This window comes from Anneissia japonica, unplaced genomic scaffold, assembly GCF_011630105.1.
Source record: "Anneissia japonica isolate Jap-2015-1 unplaced genomic scaffold, ASM1163010v1 scaffold432_len584295_cov189, whole genome shotgun sequence".
NCBI lineage: Eukaryota > Metazoa > Echinodermata > Crinoidea > Comatulida > Comatulidae > Anneissia > Anneissia japonica.
The window spans coordinates 181922-204510 of NW_022725334.1; the positions used below are offsets into that span (position 1 = coordinate 181922).

The window sequence follows — 22589 nt, forward strand, 5'->3', positions numbered from 1 at the left end:
AGTACAACCCTTACTATAGTAAGCCTTTATGTCATTTGAATAATCAGCTTGAAAAATATTATTAATGTTAATCAGCAGAACTAAATTCAATATCATAAATGATTGCAGGTTTACAGATTTTATAAGAAGTGAACTATATATTTTATTTTGTTACTTACTCTACATATAAATAGAATCTTAAATGCTTCAAATGAAAAAAAAATGTTTTTATCTTTAGAAAATGAAGTTATCAGATTATGATTACCGTTAAAATATGAAACATGATCTGTGGGAAATCATTGTACTTTTCGGATGTCAGAAGTTGACTCGTTTCCAAGCACCCTAATTCTACATTAGGGGTTTTAGATATGAAATATAGTTCGACAATTAATCATCATTTTTCTGTAATTTTCAGGATGATACATTAAAAGAACAGATGAAGTCATTTTTACTTTCCACTGCCAGCCAGCAAGACATTCAGACTCTGGATAACAAGGTTAGTCCTAGTTTTTGAACACTAGAGGGCCTCGTTCATAAGACGGGTGACTTCCCCTTGATTGGATAATCCAGCTGAAACGCAGTGATAGACAATTCCTTGAACAAATCAAATATTCATTGTTCAATATTATAAAGCATTTATTAGGAAATTCTTCAAATTCAAACAGAAGCACTACCAACAAAAGCAATATAGACCATTGGTTGGTCATTGGGCACGAATAAATTAAAAACAAAAAAAAGTGTTTCATTATAATGTGGTAGAAATTCATTGGTGAATTCATAAATATGTGCAGAACTTTTAATCACTTGTATTTTCAGTGTTAACTTTTTTGCCATCTTGGTAGAAGTGAATGACATATTTTTTATTTTGATAACTTAGATTCATGAGACAGTAGAGACGATCAATCAGCTGAAGATTCAACGTGAATTCATGCTGGGCTTTGCGCGTGATCCGCAGGTGTTCATTAACGAATGGCTTATCTCACAAACAAGAGATTTAAAGGTACATGTCTATATCTAAATGTATATATATATTTATTTATTTTTTATTGTATTTAGCATCTAGATTTAATTAATGTTCATATTCTCCTAAAACCTTCCATGGAAGTAACTAGATGGTACCTTTTAAATAAAGTTTTTGTGACTGGAATTAAACCCTGAACAATGGGATTGAGAAAACAAGCGTCTTGACCACCAAGTTATTCAACTCCACTTCCTTGAAATTTAGCCAGCCTTCTATGATACTGTTAGCAGGAAATCTCACCATCAATAAGTAAGGTTCAAAATACATGTCTTGAATTAACTGGGAAGATTAATACACTATGATCTTGATGAGGCAGTGCTATTTATTAAGCAGTGCTTTCTTTATTTCTAATACATATTTTAAGTATTTGTTATTCTAAATATGTTTAGAAAATATACACTGAATATAATATATAATATTTAACTTATTTCTCATTTGAAAAATGTTATAAAAATATATACTTAATATTATTATATTAAACATTCTAAAAGTGTTATAAATATCAGAACTATATATGAATATTATTTTTATAACAATGCTATAATTTAGTAAAATGCTATCAAAATATGAGCTGAATATTATTATTTTTATAACATATTTAGAATGAGATTATTAATTGTAAAATTAATACTGAGTGTTGTTCAGGGAAAAATGACGTCACAGTGTCTTGCTTCGTCCTACATTTCACTATTAAAATCTCAATAAAAAATCGGCCTAGTTGTACTTGACAAAGTATGCTTTTTTTTTTTTTTTTTAAAGATCCCACATGTAGGTCATCTTATGATTAAACACCAGTAAGGTCATAGCTATATGAGACTTGCTCTATGGCATTCCGTTTTAATTTGTCAAGAGTCGCTAGAGTACCCCTATAGAACCAAATTGCCCAGTTGTTTACTAAAATGGAAAGTTTTCCCAAGTGTAAAATCTGATGAACCTGCTTTGTCCTACTTTGTTATTTACACAATAAATCAATTGTTAGATGGCAAAACTATCATGATTTTCTGTTCTGAGAAATATATCCATATGAAAGCAGCCCTGTTAAAGATTCAAATCACTGATGAAAGATTCTTAAAATCCATTCTAGGCAGTTTATTCATGCATTATTGATGCATTTCCAAAAAAAAAAAAAAAATACTGTAGTTATGTAAGTATTGCATACATTTTGTATGTGGGATTCAAGTCACAGGACATTCAATTGTTAATTTAATTATTCCGTTAATTGTTGTAACATGTGAAATGCTTTTCAACACATTATCTCTCTGATGGAGGTGTCAGATATGGGTATTTTATTAGTTGCATTTCCTGAAAATCAGAATGTGATTGGAGATTAAAGTTGCCGTATTAGGATGAAGGGAAATACTTAGGAGCATTGAAAAGATAGGGGAAGGGGTAATGGGATGAGGTGTTTTGATTATTTGATGAGATGCTAACTGGTGATATGAGGTGATTCTTAACTGCTGTACTGGATCATGGGGGTGGGGGTGAGGGAGAGGAGATTGTAGTGGTTATGCAATCTTTTTGTGGGATGGCATGCACCCACCACATCCCCCATGCACCCACCACATCCCCCATGCCCCCACCACATCCCCCAGTAAATTTGGGTAGTGAATCACACCTGACAAGGTACTGCTTATGCTGATAAATTACTGGTTGGATTTACAAAATAGATTTATAAAAATACTTCAGTTCATTTAATATTTCATAAACATGAATTAGTGCAAGACAAACACATGGTTTAAGACGTGTACGTAAGAGGCCTTGGCTGTGCAAGGTCTAGCTATACAGCTTATCTTAGATGTGGAAAGCACCCTAGAAATACAAAACCATTACAGTTAATACCATTATTTTGATTTTGTCCTTTTGAAGTTGTAGGCCCATAGAGACTACAGCATCATAACAAATACCACTTTCTTACATAAGGCTACCTGGATGCGGTCAGTTGGCGTCATTTGTAGTATTTTGAAGCCAAACAGTGCAAGTTCTGGGAGGTAGTTTATCAGTAATAAGCTGATAGCATTACAGAAATATTATGTCTTTACATGCAGCACATTCTGTGAACTAGCTCGTTAATATGGAAATTTTCCACTTGTCCCTTCAGCCACATTGTTATGCGGATAAGTTAATGATTCCCAAATGTAATTTTATTCAACAATATCAGCAAATAAATTGACCTCATCAATATAATTATTGAATAGAAGTTTTGCATGATGAGTAGATGATTAGGCCTAGTATTAGAGAATTGTAGTAAATTGAATGAATTATCAGATAAACTTTTAGGTTATAGCTGTTTTTGTTTTCATGAATGAGGGTGGCACCCAGATCCCATAGTAAGACAAGTTGATGTGAAAAATTGTTGCATGAGTTCCCCAGAGGGAGTTAAAGCAGTGTTGAATTGAATTTATATGCTATTGCTAATTTTATTGTGTTTTAAAACATTGAGGGCGCCACTCAGATTCCATACTAATGCAAATGGAAGAGAGATATTGAAGGCTGACAAAACTATGAGCATTCTCTTCAATGGTGGCACCAGTGGGGAGTCTAGGGGGAACCTTGGACCCTGTTGGGGAAGAATCCCAATTATTTTCCAGGAACACTGCTTTGAAAAAGCATTTTTTACAGTTTGAGAGTGCCATTTCCATTCAGCACCCCCATTTCAAGACTTCTAGATACACCACTGCTGGTGCTGCCTCAGATTCTCATAATATTTTCCCCAAAAAAATGTTTCCTCCCCAGTCTTAATACTTTTTTTTTTTTTAATCTTAAGACAATGACTGACGTCGTCGGAAACCCAGAGGAGGAAAGAAGATCTGAATCATACAACACGCCATGGACTCAGGAAGGGGTGTACCGCTACTTCTACAGTAAGGTACAGCAACGTCGAGCAGTGCTGGAGCAAACCATTCAGATAAATACTACTTAAACAAATCCTTGAGTCTTGCATTTAATACACACATGGTGCTTCACACTGGCTTTGATCAGCTGGCAAAAAGTAATTTGATTGTTTTGTTTTCTTAATCCATTAAAAGACAATCTGTGTATATTTTATCATCAATAAAATTACAATTACAATTTAAATTGTAATTTTATTGATGATAAATCTCTATGTTTATCATCAATAAAATTACAATTTAAATTAGTCTTTTTCCAAAACTTCATTGATCAATATTTTGTGAATAAATGTAAGAAGCATCAGCTGTATCGATTCATGGAAGGTTAGAAGTACACTAGTTTATTAATAGCGTATTCTATAATGGGTTGACACCCTTACCCAAGTACTGTAATTAGTTTGAGAAACTGCTTAGATATTTTGTTAGTCTCCCAAAAATGCGTAAAATAAAATGTGAAATGAAATGTGTTGATGAGCTTGAATTAAACTGTTAACTTAAAGCAGCTCATTAACAACCTTTAAAGCAAATTTGAATTTGAACGCCTTAGCACTAATTTAAATTTGCATGCCTGCATTGAATATTATACACGCAAACTGGGGTAAAGTGTTGTAAAAATACTGCTTGACTTTCTATTTTGAAGTACAGCATTGCCATACTTCCGCCACCCATCAGACACAATATTTGATCAGGTGTGCCTGAAGGTAGCATACACTTGCAGACCTGGGAGTGGCACGTGGAATCGCGTCAGCTGACAACCATCTGGAACAGTGTGTGCTCAGCTTTAAGCCCAGCCCAGACTATCAAATAGTATTTGACAAAAACGTGACATGCATAAATATGGTCATTGATGACATCACATCATGACCTTATATGAGGCTCGCCATCCCCAAACCAGCATACTCAGAGAAGCCGTAACTTTTACTGATAACTTTGGCAATAGTAAGTCGATTCCAGTAAATGAAAATGAATATACAGTATATTAAAAAGTCAATTTTCTTGTTTTAGTTACTGATGTTGGTTTTGGCATGGCATGCCCCATATAGGCACATCATGACTATATATGGACATACAGTGGTTTTTGTCAAAGATAATGCGATAGTTTGGAAGAGAGTTTTAGACCAGAAGCCGATAGCCTTTTTTTTTTCTAAATGTCAAACTCAAGCTCAATCACCAAGCGCATAGACTTTTTCGCATGATGCGATATACAAGTTCAGCTATTATTATGATAGCATATTTTGTGTACTGTACAGTATTTACCCTTTTTTTTTTTTTAAATTTTACCAGGCAGGGATATTTTTGTTATGTTATTAAAAGTATTGTTTATTTTTTTGTATTGTACAGTATTGGAGTGGTCTTTGTCTTTAAGTATTGTATTTAATCTTTAGGTAGACACAGTAGTGTAGTGTACAGTAGTACAGTATGTCTTTAGCTGTTCAATCATCAGTGTTTCTTAAGAACATTTGTAGCTTTGATTAGCATCCAATTGATGTCTAATTTTTCTGTAGTATTAACAATGTTAACATGCTTGCCATTTGAATTTTGTTTGGTTCCATTAATGTACTTGTACAGTACGTTCAAAATATGAGCCGGCTAAAATACAAATGGGTTCCGAGAAATGTTAAGCAAACTCATAGTCACAAGATGGCGATATTTAGATGAGTTATGTTCGCATTTTTAGTGAAACATAATTTTTATCATTTGTGTCTGTGTTTGCAGTTATTAGATAATGTCTGTCTCTCTGTTTAGTCTCATTTTTGTTGAATAAATGTTCAGAAGCCTTATTTATTGTTTGTTTCCATTTTCAAGTAAAAAGTTGCGAGATACTGCCCATGAAGACACCCTTCGTATGAAGTTACTGTACTTCAAAGTTATTTCGGGTGAAGTCACAGAAGTAACTGAGCTATTCTCGCATACCCAAGAAATATAAGGAATACACGCTTAGAGGCCTTGTTGGCATTAAGCGCTATATAAGTCTAAAATATTATTATTATAAGTGCTGTGTAGATATGTAGGCCTACTTCAGAGCTCGCAAGCAAACAGATGACCTCCCTTTTTATCAAAAATAATTACCTACAAATGAGTGCGAAAACAGCATTTTTTCTGTAATGTGTAAACACAATGTTTTCATAATTGTTGACAATTTCGAGAATTTGTGCAAAATAACTGTTGTGAAACAACAAAAGAGGCGCTTAATATTTGGGAAGGATTAATTTGCATAGCAAAACGAAGGAGAAACAGCATTCTAAAGACTTATTATTCATATTTCTGTATATTATTTATCAGGTGCATTTTTTTCTTGCGTGGATACATTACAAAGAACACTGTTCTTAATCAGTGCACCTTCCAAGAGGATGCGATGGATGTCTGTAGAAGCGGTTGTGGCTTGGACTCCAACCTCGAGGTCGGGGGTTCGAAACTCTCGCTGTGCAAATCGCTTGTGTCCTTGAGCAAGGCACTTTATCTACGGTGGCCTCTCCACCCAGGAGCACAAGTGGTTACCTGGTAGGTTCCAACACAGCTGCGCTGATTACTAGCTGCAATATTATGGAATAATTTAATAATTTAATTTGGTGTTCCATATGTGTTTGATCCAATGACCGGGGTAGTAATGTGAAGCGCTTAGAGGCTTCGTAAAGGCATGAAGCGCTATATAAGAACATCATATTATGTATTTAGGGAAAAATCTGCATCTTTCTCATGTGGGTACAGTACAGTATTATAGTACTAATTATATAGATCATCTATGCAGTTGCTATCAAAAACTGAAGTAACGACAACAATCAAATCTACATTAATGTCTATTTTATTGACTTTGCTTATATATAATCAAAAGAACAATCATGGCCGAAATAAATGTATAATTTGCAGCTCTGTACACCACTCAAATATGGGCATATCACAGAATGATTGTCACCTAAAATTTGAGTGTGGACACTGTTTATTAGTTTCAAACTTGTATAATATCCAAAATCATTGGAAAACTTAATGATAATCAGTTGTTAAGAATCAAAATACATCAAACGCAATAGCATCACAATTCAAATTTGGAAGTAATTTATTTGTTATTTATTAAAATATGGCGTGTTTGTATTTACCAGTTTGTTTATGGTGTACAGATTTAGTTCTTTTTACAAGACTGTAGTAGTAGCATTTATAACATTATTATTAGAGTATAATGGATTATAAAAAAACAATAGGGGAGACGGTATTTAAAAGCCTGTTGCTTTGAATTGGGATTTTCTATTTTAGTCAGTAAAATCAATTTACCATTCAGGTCGACGATTCCAATTGTGCAATCTGTAATGTCAAGTAAAATAGAGTAGACTAGAATTAATACATACTTACCATATAATTTAGTATTCTACAATTTGAAGGAAGTAGGTTAATGTTTTCATACACTCTAATATACACTTAAGAGAGGTCATATACAATCTATTTCCTACAAATTATTTTAGTACTGATAGCACATCATTAAAGCATGGTCCATCTTACAATTATCAAACTCCATTTTTTCACGTCTAGTTCATATCAAACATACTTGCTTCGCTTACTTCCTTAGCAAATTCACCTCACAAAACATTTGTTTTAAGCTTTCCAATAAGGAATACGCCCAAAATAAACCCAATTGCAAACACCCCAAACAGTGTATATAGAGTGACCTTTCCAATGTATCCTTGAATGTCGGCTGATATTTAGGAGCCCTCTTAAATAAATGAAATGATGTGATGCTTTATAAGCGAAATCTCATTACAAGGCTTAGGGAGTGGAGATGTTTTTAATTGTGAGCAATTTGAACCCAGGACCCTGGGATTGGAAGGCAAGCATCTTAACCACCAAGCCACATCGCCACTTCACTCAAATACTGTTTAAAAAAAAGCGGAAAAAGGTAGAGCAGTCGTAAAATAATAAGCATATTGTATACAATTATTAAACTACATGTCTCAATGCTATCCTCCACACTCATACTTGTACTGTATGTACATTTCACCTACCAGCTATATACCTAGTAGTCAGGCATGCCAGCAATAATTACATGTTAACAATCCACAACTACTGTTACTGGATTTTACAGGGTACTTTCAAATTGTATATACATTGTTAACAGATTACATTGGCGGACAATCTAACACCAACTACAGTACATCAAAATGGTTTAATTATAATTACATGCATTAGATAAAAATAAGCAGGCTGTAAGATGACGATTACATATTTAATAATTCCAAAGAATTTTGCATCATTAACTTTTATAATTGTGTATATTTAAGATTAATCCACCTCTAGAACAACTTTCCACAAACTGTGGGTCTCGACCCACCAGTGGGTTGCCAAAATATTTTAGTCGATCACAAACTTGACAGAACTCATAAAAAATCAGATAGCTTTCTCGGTCACTAACATTATAATATCGGCATTAATCGATGGAAACACGTTATTTTGTAATAATATTCAGTACTTGACTGTATAATGTAAGGTTTAGTAAAACCAGGGTGGGTGAAATACATTGAAATTGAACATGTGTTGCATTACGTAAGCATGATAGGCCTAGCTCTTCCCGAATTATGCTTCTGTGAATAAGAGGCCAGTGGGTCACAACTAAATGGGCTGTTAAGTCTAAAAGTTCGCGGAATGCTGCTCTAGTAATGTTTGGATAATTAAACCTACACCTTGGATATTAAATTGTAAGGATTATATATTAAAGATCACCTACATGAAACTGATTAATATTAGCTTTGTGAAAATCTATTATCAAAACTTGTCCAAATATCTAAAACCCATTTACATTTAATAAAAAGCGCTCTTCCAGAAAGACAACCATTGTTTATTACAGTTACCGGAAACATTTGATGAAAATCATATTTGTAATGCATATTCTGATGAAAAAGTTACATTTGTTTAAATGAACATTTAGAAAAGGTTTAATATCATAATTCAAATGTAAATTTAATAAATGTTTGAAGTATACAATGTACATAATTGCAGTTTTGTTGAGAATATCTAGATGTTTTGAATAAAATTCTTTTTCCATCTTCTGTTGTTGTTTAAATTTGATGATTGTATGCGCTCTGGGGTCGGTTTGCTGGCGTAGAGCGCTTTATAAATGTCACTTATTAAAATAATTAAGTTTTACGATCAGTGATTAATATATATAATTATGATACATCTGTATTTGAAAGGTATTCTCAACAAAATGACAGTTACAACTACCTACAGTGTGTGGTGTTAAAATTGATTACATTTTAAATTCACCATGCAACGGTTTAAAGTAAAATTCTATGAAAATCGTAATTATGTCTTTTCCCCAGAACTGAAGTTTCAGTAAGAAGAAGAATATATTTTGTTATAGGTTATTCAAATTCAAATTAATACAATCACATCTACAGAAAAAGCTTGGATGCATTTCATTTAATGCATAATTTCGTCCAACTTAATGTGTTGCTTTCAAATTAACAATACATTAAAATTTACTAAAAAATTTTTTCTCAAACCTTGGTTTAAGCGAGTATTTTAAGAGACATTCTCTGTTTGAGGAGTAGTGTTAGTTTGTGGGGGAATATATGCGGGAGGGGGCTGGTTGGAGTATTCTGTTGCAGCTGTTGGGAACTGGTAATATGGGCCTTGATAGTAAGGTGCTTGGGGGGGATATGCTGCATCTCCTGTTTTTGGGTACAAGTTCGGCTTTGATGTTACCTGAGGAAAAAGAAAAAAAAGGGTGAAACTTCAAAGAAATTTAATTTGTTTTGTAGCTACTACAGTAAACGAGCTTGTGCAAATTTACTTGCATACACAATATAGTATGAATGTCACTCCAAAAATTTATTCATAATACTGTAATAATAATAATAATAATAATAATAAAGATTTATAAAGCACACATCTCTACCAAAGGTGCTCAAAGGCACATAGACAATTAAACCAACTATTTATTTGTACTATTTGTACACATCCTAATGTACACAAATTTTATATTTACAAAATTTTAATACCATTCAAGAGAATTTGTTCCAAATTTCTCTATACACTTTTAACTCCTTGCACTTCTCATCCTTCTATTCTTTCTATCCACTTGTCTTTTCCTTCACTTCTTTCCCTCCTACATTAGTAAAGTACATCAGACCAGAGTTTTAAAATATTTACTGCAAGCACCTCCCATGATAGCAAACTAGTTTCACGACATGAGTTAAACTAAAAATGACCATTAAGTTTTCATTGGAATAAGGATTTACTTCTGCAATCTCAATTTTAGCCCCCGCCCCCCCCCCCTCCAGTTCTACATTCTCAAATTTCACACCCCCAGGATAAAAAACTAGCCCCTGGAAAGATTATGACTATTATTACCTAGTATTACAGCCCTCTACCTTGCTGAAACACAAGGAGAAATGAATATTTAAACAAAATTGAAAATGCTGACTTCCATGGCTCAGTTGATTTGGCATGGAATGACCCAGCTTTAATGAAATTGAACCTGGTACCCACAATCAATCAATCAATCCATCAATCAACAATAAGTTGTAAAGCACCTATATACACTGCAGAATGCAGTGTTCAGTGGCACTACATCAGGGACCTTTTGATTTGTTCGGCGGCGCGAGGCTAGAATGGAATCACTCATGCGTGACTGTCCTACTGGGCATCCTATGATCTCTGCATACATAGATTTGGTCAAATTGCGTCCTAGAATCCATGTGACGAGAACTTAACGTACTCGCGTGCCCAGATGACGTCATTACATTCTATATCCTCCCTATTACCATGCTTCAAAGGGTGCAACAAAAACCAACATGCCCTTACCTCACTGTATGGTGGCGGTGACTGGAATGTACCCACAGGTGCAGCCGTGGGTTGGTAAGGATGGTGGACAGGTTGCACACCGGACGTCAGATATGTTGTCTGTCCCACAGGTATGCGCTGACCACTGGCTGTTTGGAGATAGACTTGCCTTCTTCTGTAATAACCACATCCTCCGAAACATGTCATCAATACAAAAATTAGGACAAACCTGGAGATTTAAATAGACAAGGTTAAATATCAAAGAGTTTACAACATCAGTGAAGATAGAGGGGGCCTAGGAAGGGACTTTCACAGGTGGAGGATGTAGACCACCTCAACATTCTTTTATCTTTATTTCCTTTTAATTTAAGGGGGGGGGGAGGGGCATGCTGGGCCTGAAAATAATCATTATTATTTTGGTAATATCCATCACACCTTCTCACTACACAGCTTTCTTTATTATTTGAATACATCTGATGGTATTGTCATCTGGGATTGTCTATTTTTTGTTAAATTCACATCTTTTTTAATGTAGCCTAGCATAATTTAATTTTGTACCTCAATAGGTTAGTCAGTAATTATCAGATACTAGCATCTTTTGAGCTCCTGTTTTGAGTTATAAACCAGCAAGTAAGTTCACACTAAGATGCTTTAAAATTCTGATCAGATTTGGAGCAGTGACTGTGTTACTGGCTCCTGTTGTTTGATTTTTTCTTTATATTTCTTCAGTTTAGTTCAGTTTTTTTTGGAAACAAATCATGGAAAGTGTAATGTCGCAAGACGGAACACGCTAGATTTATTTTTTTTTAACTCTAGTTGAAAAGATATTGCTCTCCGGTTATTTTCAGCTGTTTTATTTTTTCTCAAAGAATGAAAAAGATACATAGACAGTAGTAAAAGTCTGGTAGAAGCATGAACAATTTTAATGGCGCAACAGCCAATATTGTCATGACAATGTAGTCAGGAAATACAGACTTGAATGTTATTCGGTTTAACTATTGAGTTCAACCATTCCTTTCAGCATCACAACACACCACTAAGCAAACACAAAGAAATGTTAAACAACAAATATTGATTCTATTCAATACATTGTTCCCTGCTGCATGTTGGCTCTGTGAAGCATTATAACCAGCTACAAATGGATTCTATAAATAAATCACTAGACATCTACTCATAATATGTTTATTATGCTTGAGCAGACTGTCCTGTTCAGCAAATTTAACTATTCATCATTGTCGTTTCCGTTTAACGGCCTTATTTTCATGTGGGTTGGCTGGGTTGCTGTAAGTAGCAGCTCTCCATGAATCCCTGTTAAGTGTTTCTTCCTCTTTTAATCCCATGACCATCAGGTCCCCACAAACTACTTGCTTCTTTCCATGTGTTTTGTGGCCTACATCTACTCCTACTGTAGGTCCCACGACATTCACATGTCTAAACAATCTAAGACGTCCTCTTTTCCTCTATCCCTAGTTTGGTTAGGTGCTCTGTCGAAGGAATTTTGTCTTTAAGGGAGATATTGATACACATCCATAGCCACCAAAATCATTTAAGAAACGGTCACAGGACGGGTGTGAATATGGCTCCTATTGCGTACAAGATGAAAATTTTGATGTTGGGTCTGAATGCATGCACTTGGCACCTAATTTCCCCCTCGAGAATTTTTCTTCCCGGCTATTTTTCTCCGGCTATTTTCCTCCAGCTATTTTTCCGATGTATTTTTCCTCATAGTTTCCCATCATCAGTTTATATAAGTTCATTATACTGTATAAGGTAGAACATATTATTTGTTTTTAATTTTGCTTTTTTTTTTTCTTTGCTCTGTATGAATTAATTATTGTCTTGCCGTTGTAAGGTTATACGACACAGGTGTGCCGATGATACAAAAGCGTTATCCAATAAATTGACTGATTAGCACTTGATGCATTAAAAATACTGGTGAAGCTTTGTAGAAACGTAATTTTTAAAATTTTGCATCCGGGTTGGCACAAGAAATAGAGGAAAGAAAACAGGAAATCGCTTTTTAACATACTTGCTCTTTTGGCCTATGAATATCACACCTATTTCCTTGTCGTTCTACTGTATATAACGATATATGGCTTCATCAGCTAATAATCCGGCAAGGAGCAGCAATATTATTTCCGGTAAGGAGCGCCAAAAGGAAGGACGCAATTATTTTATTATTACGTCTGCACTTCTACAGTACTTTTGTGCTCAGAAAGCCCTTTTCCATGATTATTATATCTACTTTTATTTAAAATTCTATGTTACGATTGGTCATATCATAACAGGCCTATTTCATTAAATATTGCCTAATATTATTAGGGGTGTAGCACAATAAAAAATATCATTTGAAATTACTAAAAGCATTTATAACGAGTTGCTTCATGACTCAGATATTATCGTTGACCCGTGAGCTAAACTCAAGAAAATATGTGACCCCTTTAACAAACTAATTAAAAACCAGGGATCTAGTGCTTGGTATAGATTTTAGTTGGCTAATTTTAATTATAAACCATCCACGCTTTTTGTGTTGGCAATTTGCATGAATAAATGTACAAATACAAGTAACAAATTGTTGTGAATGTACTGAGAAAACAGATGTTTAACTGTCATGCACTGATTGGTGCAACCAAAATGATGGCTAAGGAAAAAGAGTGAAAACAGACTGGGTTGTCCGGTTTCAATACAAATTACAGTAAATATTTAGTCGAAATTTACTGGCATGACATTTCACTCATCCAAAACCAGATTAAAAGCCACTCAAGGTAAGGCCAAATAAAACTAATTGCTAGTTTTATGTCCTAGCCGTCATCAAATTTTGGAGCCTCATGAAAAAATTATGTTTTTCAAAAAAAACATTAATTTTTCCATGGACAACAAAAATAATGACTATCTGAAAGAATGATGCCAAGCCTATGAAGAGATGGGAACATAAATGGCAGAAATACATTACAAAGATTCATTTTAGGATACTATTTAAAGGCCTGTTTACAATTAATATATAGGATAGTAAAAGGCAAATAGTAAACCCTCACCCAAAAAAATTTTATTTGGCCTAAAGTAGGGCTAGAGATGTACTGTATTTAGGTATATGTGCACACTGCAAGGCAAAAATGAAGTACAACTATCTGTTGTTCTGGCCTTCTAGAGGTAAATAAACAAGAACTTTAAATAGAAACACTGCTGATTTATTTGGCCTTAAATTCAATAAAGTACCAAGTGAGGAAGATAACAGAATTCATGGATGACCTATGGCCTTGCATTTTAAAAGACTACATTATTTACTAATGGAGTCCAAAGGCCAGGGTAACTATTGTTGAAGCCTACTGTAGTGTTTTTCTATTATAGTATCAGTCAGAGCTAAAATAGCAAACATTTAAAAATACACTTTCATAGTAGAAAAAAAAAATAAATGATTAGCCCAATACTTAAGGCAAAATGCTGATACCCGACAGATGCAAAAATCTTTAAATTTCTTTTCTTAAGGGGCACCCCAAATACATACAGTATTGTTTAAGTTTCAATGCATTTGAGACCTCATCATCACATCCATTCATCAAATTTGAGACCACATCATCACATCTACTCTTTCCCATTTTACAAAACCAAAATGCATGCGGTGAGTTATGAGCCCTAGATTTACTGTACGTCTAGGCCCTATATATTTTTTTTTAAGTAGCCGATGGAGGCCCCCAACTTTCAAAAGTCATATTTTAATTTTAGTACATTAATATTTGAATTTCCACTAGCCGAATTTATTGCTACTGCATTGTCATTGATGTGTCGGTGTGCAATATTGACACGTAAATCACTGATTCGATTCTGTGATCATGGGCGCGATAAGATCTTTTTGCGAACTCTGACTGGCTGCACATTGTAAAAAGTAAAAAAAGTAAACTCCAAAATTTGCCGAAGCAAACCACCAAAAAACAGAAAACTATCAATCTAGTGAAAAGGACTCGTACTTGTGCTTCGTACAAATAAATTCCCCTAGTGGAACACCAGCTCAACACTTGAAATCTGTTTAAAGAATGGACGAAGCCAGACTTTTTAAAAATAATTGTAAACCTACCAGAAATACCAAAGGTTCCAGTAACTGTAGTTGGGATAGTAACAGCATTCAAAATTATCGCAGCAATATTGATCATAATCATTACAGCTGGAAAAAAAAATATGGTAGCAGGTCAATATAGCAATAAACCAAAGGAAGAGGTTATTCGCACGGTACTGTGCGAATAACTTCCTATTTGCACGGTTATTAGCATGGTACCGTGCTAATAAGTTCTTATTCGCACGGTGGATTTCAACTTCTTTGGCATCTGCGAATAAAAACTTATTCGCACAGTACTGTGTGAATAATCACTTCCTAAACCAAAACGGCAATGACCAAACAGCAATAATCAAAATGGCAATAAACCAAAATGGCAATAATAGGCAAAATTGGCCCGATCGTCTGTAGGTAAATCAAATATTCCCATGGGCTTTTTTTCCCGCTTTTAATGTTTAATCAGGTTTTTTTTTTAAATTTTTTCCACATTCATGAGAAATTGTTTGGATGCCCCATTTTGTCTATTTTTAAATTTTATTTATTTGAACGTTTACTGCTTTTATATTTCCCCAATCCTTTTACAGTTAAACTTGCCTAACTCGAATAATTTCTAAGTCAATCTTATTTTACATGGCAAATTGTTGTGTTTTCCATTAATTAACAATCTGTAAGTCAAATTTTATCAAAGTCGAACAATATTTCAATCACATTTTGGATTCGACTTTGGCAAGTTCAACTGTATTATTGAATTTGTATGTTGTTATATCGTTGTTGTTATTTATTATTATTATTATTATTATTATTATTATTATTATTATTATTATTACTATTATTATTTATGACAAAGTGTTTTAGCCTCATTTTGTCTGTATTTTAAAGTTTTATTTATTTCAATGTTTACTGCTTCTATATTCTTTATTTATTTATTTGGTATAATGCCGTTTTGGTTTATTGCTGTTTTGACTTATTGCCGTTTTGGCCCATTACCGTTCTGGTAAAAATGTGTTGCCGTTTTGTTATTGCCGTTTTTACTTATTGCTGTTTTGGTTATTGCCGTTTTGACTAGAAAGCAAAAATTAAACAAAAGAAAATACACATATACTTACTACCCATCTCCACATTCACTCCCTGAAACCTATAAAAACAAAACCATTGACAGGGATAATTAATTGTTAGCACAACTTTTCTGATTTTAGGAGTCGGTTAGATCCCCATAGCGTATGGTAAGCAATGTGTGTAGGCCTAGTAAAATATAAGAAATAAATAATGTATCTAGGCTTAGGCCTAGAGGCCAGGCTAGGCCTAGCCTACAGTTAGGTAGGCCTGCGAGGAGATCCGCTACGCAAAATTTAGCCTAGAAATCCGTCTGCGCATTTTTGGAAAATAGGGCCAATTTTCACACAGATTTTGCCTAAAATTAGGCTTTGATCTAATCTTAATATATAAACTATCAGGCTAGGCCTAGGTTAAAGCAAGGAGTTGTTATGATAGGAGGAAACACAACACACAGGGACAGGCGTACTCATGTAGGCCATGTAGGCCCATCGTACACACTACTGACTATCTAGCCTAGCCCTTCCTGTTGCCAGGCAGGCAAATGTCCTACTTCAATTCAATACACAATCACAAAAACATTAATATGATTGGCTAATTCATCTCATGGAAACTTACTTCAGTTATCAACCAACAAGTAACCAGAGGTATTAAATATATAGTTGTACTCCAATACATCTGGAATCCTTTTTTACAACGTCAACTCGGTAAAAAGTTTGAAAATCTACTGTATTTATTACAGTCGCTTTGTTTTCTTTACACCACACGGAGCAATGGCTAGGCCTTGGCTGCTGCTGATGACATCAATCATGGGTTACGCGTCATTTCCGGGTAGGACACAAAGAGTAGAAATGGTTTTCCCATTTTTTAAAAAATGTATATTCGAAGATTAAAACTGTGGTTGGAACCGCACCGGCCAGATCGGCTATTTTTATTACAGAACTTGGAAGATACATAAAGATAAATACATAAAGTTACAAATATACAGTATATAAACTTAGTGGTAATTATATCTGTCTCTTATACACATCTAGATGTGTATAAGAGACAGGTAATAAGATGAAACTCGGCTTCCATACAATCGCTACACTGTTCCTACAATTTTTGGTGGAAGCATTCAACCACACCCCGGGTTGCCAAATATAATCTCTAATCAATATTTAATTGACTAAAAATATGAATGAACGAACAAACGAACCAATAATTTATTAAAAATAATAAAAATAAATAAATAAATAAAAAACGGACGGACGAAGGAATGGAACAGAATGTATGAATGAGCGAACGAATCAACAAATGAACAAACTTGGATGAATGAATGAATGAACAAATTAATGCAGACGATCGAATGAACGAAAAAAATAAATGAACAATCGAAATTATTGAATAATAAATGAAAGAAAAAAAATGAAATAATGATGAATGAAGTAATTCATTAATTACTGTAATTAATACACGAACGAACAAATGAATGAATGAATGAATGAATGAACAAATTAATAAAAAATGAATGAATGAACGAACGAACGAAATTGTTGACTAAAGAATTAATGAATAAATCAATGAATAAGTTATCAATGAATGAATGACTGAATGATAAAGAATATGAATAAATGAATAATTGTATGGTTGAATAGTGAACGACGAACAAATGAACACTGCAGTATAGAACCCCTCCTTAGGGGACATTTTCCGTGAAACGAGGAGAAATATATCTTTTAACACTACGGCCAACTCCTATTAAGGAAACACCCCTATTAAGGGGACGGGGGACACATTTTGAATGTGTCAAATGGCCACAGATAACCGCTATTAAAAGGACACTTTTTTCATTTCACCATGGACATTTCTTTTTCTTTGTTTTTTGTTTGTTTGTTTGTTTGTTGTTTTTTTTTGTACATTCATATAGGATTCTAACCCACCATATGCACCCTTAATTTTAAGTCATTACGGTACTATTAGGCGTTTTTTAAATGAAGATGCTACGTCAAAACTTGTACATGCATTGGTTACATCAAGATTAGATTATTGTAGTGGAGTCCTTTACGGAATACCATTAACATCAATTAGAAAGCTGCAGCTATTGATGAACATCGCTGCTCGTCTTGTCACTGGGACACCTAAATTCCATCACATCACCCCTACTCTTCGTCGTCTTAATTGGTTGCCAGTGAAACAGCGTATTCGGAATTCAAAGTACTTTTATATGTTTACAAATCAATTCACAAGTTATCACCACAATACATTTCCGAATTAATTAAGGTTCGTTCTGCAACTTGCACTCGTTCCCTCCGGTCAACAACTGACTCAACCAATCTTTATTGTCCATCCTTTCGGTTAAAGTCTTGTGGGGAGCGATCGTTATGGTTGCTGGGCCCAAGTTGTGGAACTTGTTACCTTTATTTATTCGTGAGTCACCTTCTGTCACCATTTTCAAAGAACGACTTAAGACCCACTTATTCTCGTCCCTTTAATTTATTTATTTTTTCTATTTCCTTGCCAGCTAGCTTTTATAGCTTGAACTAGGATAGGAGGCGCCCGAATCCGAGATGGCCGAGACTCAACAGGTGCTGACTGAACCCTAGCCAGCGATGAGGGCGTATCCCCATACTTCGGTTTGGGTGCTGGCATGGTATTCAAATTTCACTTCTTTTTATTTTGTGGTTTTGGTTTCCGTTCCATCTTTACACTTGCCTGATAGCGCTTAGAGACTTTTTGTATTTTGCGCTCTATAAATTAATAACCATTAACCATTAACCATTAACCATTAATCCATCCAATAGAAAGCTCGATATTTAAAAACAAATTTGGTCTTTAATGTGCGCATCATGAAATAATATTGAAAACACATAAAACTATGTTGTTTTAATTATTATTCTGTTAATTTCATATTATACATGAATTGTATTTGCATCATGGCCTAATGAATGAATGAATAAATACCCAATGGAATGGTCGCATGAACGACTAACGAATAAATAACCGAATGAACTATTGAGTAGGTCTAATGAATAAATGTAATCACTGTCGATTAAAATATGGAGAAATGCACGTATTACTCAATACATCGGTACAATTGTAATGAGAAAAGAAGGGGCTACTAGTATTAAGGCCCGGTTTAATATAATAATGGTATGGTATTGTTTTTTTATACAAATTTTAAATATCTTAGTAGAGGGCCGAGGGCAACTACAATGCTCTGTTACTCTAAAATTTCATGTCACAAACTGTGTGATGTATCCTTAATTATCACATTTATTTTACACGCAAATATGTCCATCACATGATGATGAATGATGGAAAACTGATAGGTGGCGCTTTCTAAGACCCAAATGTAATACTTTATAATATTATATTTTGTATTTTGTATCTTTACACATACAAATAAATTTAGAATAAAATTAAAACTATTTTGATATAAATTATTTTTTAATGTATATTATTTTGACGTATAAGAATTTGGTGAAATTACATAATACTCAATGTTTGCAAATGTTTTGCAAGACTATTAAAGATGGCGATCTAGTACGCAAGGGGTGTGCGAATGGTTTGGGTCTCCAGGAAGTTGTAACGTGTTTTAAATTCACATATTTGCTTTAGAATTGCAAATTTCAAATATAGGTATGGTCAGTTTATAATACTAATAGGTATTTATTTTGTTATGAAATAGTTCTGTTCACTTGTTCTGTGTAATATAAGCGACAAACCGATCCTAGATGTTTGTAAATGTATACAACAATTCAGTACCCACCACCACAACATACTCACCCACAGTCACAACCTAGGCTTACTCTGGCTTCCTTGGAAGACCCAAGCCCTAGCTGGTGTGTGACGACAGCCAACAGAATGCTGAGGCTACTAGCTGGCGTCTATGCTTAGGCTAGTCTGCGCCTAGAGAAGCGGCTTAGAGGCCTTAGGCTATAGATAGCTATATTGTGGCCAGAAGCCCTATCTAGGGGCCTATGCCTACTACATACTAGGCCTAGACTCAATGAGCAGTGGCAGAGCCAGAGATTTCATAATTTTTGTTAGGCCCTAGCCCTAGCTAGGTGTGGACTGGCTGTGGGATAGGTTAGGTAGGTCCTCCTTCCTGCCTAGCTCTAAGCTTGCATACGCCTTTTCCACGAATCAGACATCTTGGTGCGCAACCAACAAATATAAGATAAGCTTTGAGGCAAAATTCTTGTCCTCATGTTATTTTAAAATCTCAGTATAAGGCCATGTAAATTTTTTTTTTAAATCGGTTTCATCCTTATGTTATCAAATGTCATGGTAGGAAGGGAGGCTTTTTTTTTTCTTTTCTCGCGTCGAACATGAAAATGGAGTGTCGCAAGGAAAAACAGCAAAACAAAGAAGAAAACAACAGAGACCGAAACAAAATTGCATACAAGAAATTATGTAATTATTCTAAAGCACGCACTTTACCAATGAATAACAGTCGTAATGCATTTATCTCTATATAATCACGTATAATCACAATTCACTCCAACACAGCAGGCATCATGGATGCCATGTGGCTAAAGTATAGAACAGCAGTAGCGCATAGAACTGCAAGTGATCTGGCTAGCGTGCTGACGGGTTTACAAAGAAACATATATTAAATAGAGTTTATGAGTGTTATGTTAAAAAAAAAATTAAAAATTCGGGTCAGTGGCCTCTCTGATTGTAGGGAGGGGATGCTAACCAATTATTTTATTCTGTGTGGCCTAACGGAGGGTTGTATCACATTTTTTTTTTCTGGAAAATGTTCTTAATAGAATATTCTAGGCCTTCACCACTGATTCGTGGACAAGGTGTATTCACCCACCACTAAGGCTGGGGCAGTGAGTGGGGGAAGTTAGTAGGTTCCCAGAGAAGCTGGTGGTACGGTCATGAGGTAGGGAATCTCTGAGCTCACACCTAATTTGGTTAGGATGACCATTTAATAATAGATTTCTGAGGAGGAAACCTGGCAAAAATAATGCTGTACAAATTTGAAGGAAACTACATTTCCAATGGATTGCCAACTTTTTTTTAACCATCTCAACTGGCATTTAATATGAAAAAAAAAATGTCACAGACATATTAAAAGTGTATGATTATGTTAATGGACCCACTGAGATCAGTAGTAGTATACTAACAATATTAATGTACAATGCAATACAGATTACAATAAATTATTTTACAAGATAGGTGTATGAACTGTCTGTAAAGGTGAGGTAATATTGGTCTACTTGTTAAGAACTTGATAAGGGATAGGGAGGTTGTGGATGGGTCAATAGACAGTGAGTACATGTCGTCGCTCACATCACGAACTAACACAATCAAAGTAGATTGTGTTAGTTTGTGAAATCACAGCGCGTCAAAACGAGCGCATCAGTGGTTGTCAAGCAATATATTCTTTACCACACAAAAAGTCCTTATCAACAACAGCGCGTATTTTGACGTGCTTTTTTGATTTCACGAACTAACAGAATCTACTTTGATTGTGTTAGTTCATGATGTGAGCGACGATGTATGCAAGGCTAAGGGATATGGAAGAAATGGGTTTCAAAGCGGGAGGTGCAACAATTGACAGGAAGGAGGGCGTTATTTCGGGAGTTGTCAAAGGGTTGTATTGCATTGGTGATGGGAAGGAAGGTGGAATAAAGTGGAATTTAACTTTACACCTTGCACGCGGTGTACCGCAAGCTTCAACATATATGCTATTACTTCGCCATGCAAACCTCAAACAGTAATTAAACCTTATTGATATTACAGTATTACATTTCTGGACCTATGCTATGTATTGCTAAGAAGGTTGACATATTATAAAAATGATTATTATTGTTATTATGGTTACTACCGTAAATGCATGAAAAGCGCCGCTCTCTAATAAGCACTGCACCAAACCTGATTTTTTTGCTTACTGCCGCTGCGCTTAATCGAGAGTATATGTGGCAAAGACAAGCAAAACCAATCATTGGTCGCAAATAGTGTTTCAGAGAAAATGACCAAAAGATGCTGGAATGTCAAATATAAAAAAAGCGCTTAATTAAGCATTTACGGTATTGTTATTAATTATTGTTTGCTACTGTTTGCTGCTGCTGTTATTATTACAGATATTATTAATATTATTAAAGTAATCACTCTAATTGAAGTGCAATTTAACCTTATGAATCTTATTTCATTTAAGGTTTTCTTATTGCTTTCTCTCAGATTCTTTATGATGAGTGAGGAAGCTAGTACAAGTAGCAGTAAGGTGGAGCCGACGGAGGACACCGTGCCAAGAGGAATTCAGGAGACCGGTGCTACTGCTGACATTCAAGAGCCAACGAATGTCACAACGACTGATGGTCATGTTGCATCAAAGAAAAAAAAGAAGAAAAAGAAGAAACAAAATAAGGGAGAATCAGCAGCAAGTTCAGAGAGCCAAGCACAAGTATGTATGCAAAATATTTTCAAATTAGGAACTTTCCAAGGAGGTAGAACTTAGGTTTGAAGTAAATACTTGTGAAGCCTCTTTTAACCCTTTCACTGCTGTAGGTATATGCACCCCCTGTGCTGGGACTTTTTTTAACGAAAAAAGTTAATTTTTAAAATAATTCAAAAAAAATACTAAAAGAGGTTATTTCGAAATTCTTTTTGTGTGTTGGGGCAAGCAATAGGTTGGCCTACGCGAGGAACATTGATATTTGGTATTATTTTGCATAATTAGGTAGTCATGTGACCATTGATATTTGGTATTATTTTGCATAATTAGGTAGTCATGTGACCTCAAAGTCGCCATTTTGAATTTCTGTTTTTTCTCAAATTTTGATAAAAAACCCAATTTTCCCAATGAAATTTTTATGGAATGTTTTTTTTTTTT

The 22589-nt window shown here is 34.6% G+C and overlaps 3 protein-coding genes across 3 annotated transcripts in view; 2 read left to right on the top strand and 1 right to left on the bottom strand.

Annotated features, from left to right (window-relative positions):
- The window catches only part of LOC117112719 (SWI/SNF-related matrix-associated actin-dependent regulator of chromatin subfamily D member 1-like), a gene marked incomplete in the record, with an annotated part of 83152 nt that extends 77483 nt beyond the window's left edge, over positions 1–5669 (top strand). The window contains 3 exon segments of the mRNA XM_033255865.1: positions 395–475; positions 857–979; positions 3765–5669. Coding sequence (XP_033111756.1) covers positions 395–475; positions 857–979; positions 3765–3920 — 360 coding nt within the window.
- A 1006-nt stretch (positions 5670–6675) lies between these two features.
- Positions 6676–16549, bottom strand: LOC117112707 (vesicular, overexpressed in cancer, prosurvival protein 1-like). Its single transcript, XM_033255847.1, has 5 exons — positions 16379–16549; positions 15814–15842; positions 14732–14818; positions 10681–10888; positions 6676–9579 (listed from the first exon to the last, which is right to left on the bottom strand). The coding sequence occupies exons 1-5, from the start codon at positions 16436–16438 to the stop codon at positions 9397–9399; spliced, it is 567 nt and encodes a 188-aa protein (XP_033111738.1). The 5' UTR covers positions 16439–16549; the 3' UTR covers positions 6676–9396.
- Positions 16550–19254: 2705 nt separating this feature from the next.
- The window catches only part of LOC117112716 (glycylpeptide N-tetradecanoyltransferase 2-like), a 13311-nt gene continuing 9976 nt past the window's right edge, over positions 19255–22589 (top strand). Inside the window, exons 1-2 of the mRNA XM_033255856.1 lie at positions 19255–19381; positions 21938–22160. Of these exons, the coding sequence (XP_033111747.1) occupies positions 21945–22160 (216 nt within the window). The 5' untranslated portion in view covers positions 19255–19381; positions 21938–21944. The remainder of the gene's footprint in view (positions 19382–21937; positions 22161–22589) is intronic.

Coding starts and splice junctions, on each gene's coding strand:
- LOC117112707 (XM_033255847.1), bottom strand. CDS start 16,438: ATGTATTGGAGTACAACTATATATTTAATACCTCTGGTTACTTGTTGG. Junction 14,819..15,813: donor AGTGAATGTGGAGATGGGTA/GTAAGTATATGT, acceptor TTTTTTTTCCAG/CTGTAATGATTATGATCAAT. Junction 10,889..14,731: donor TGGAACCTTTGGTATTTCTG/GTAGGTTTACAA, acceptor TTAAATCTCCAG/GTTTGTCCTAATTTTTGTAT.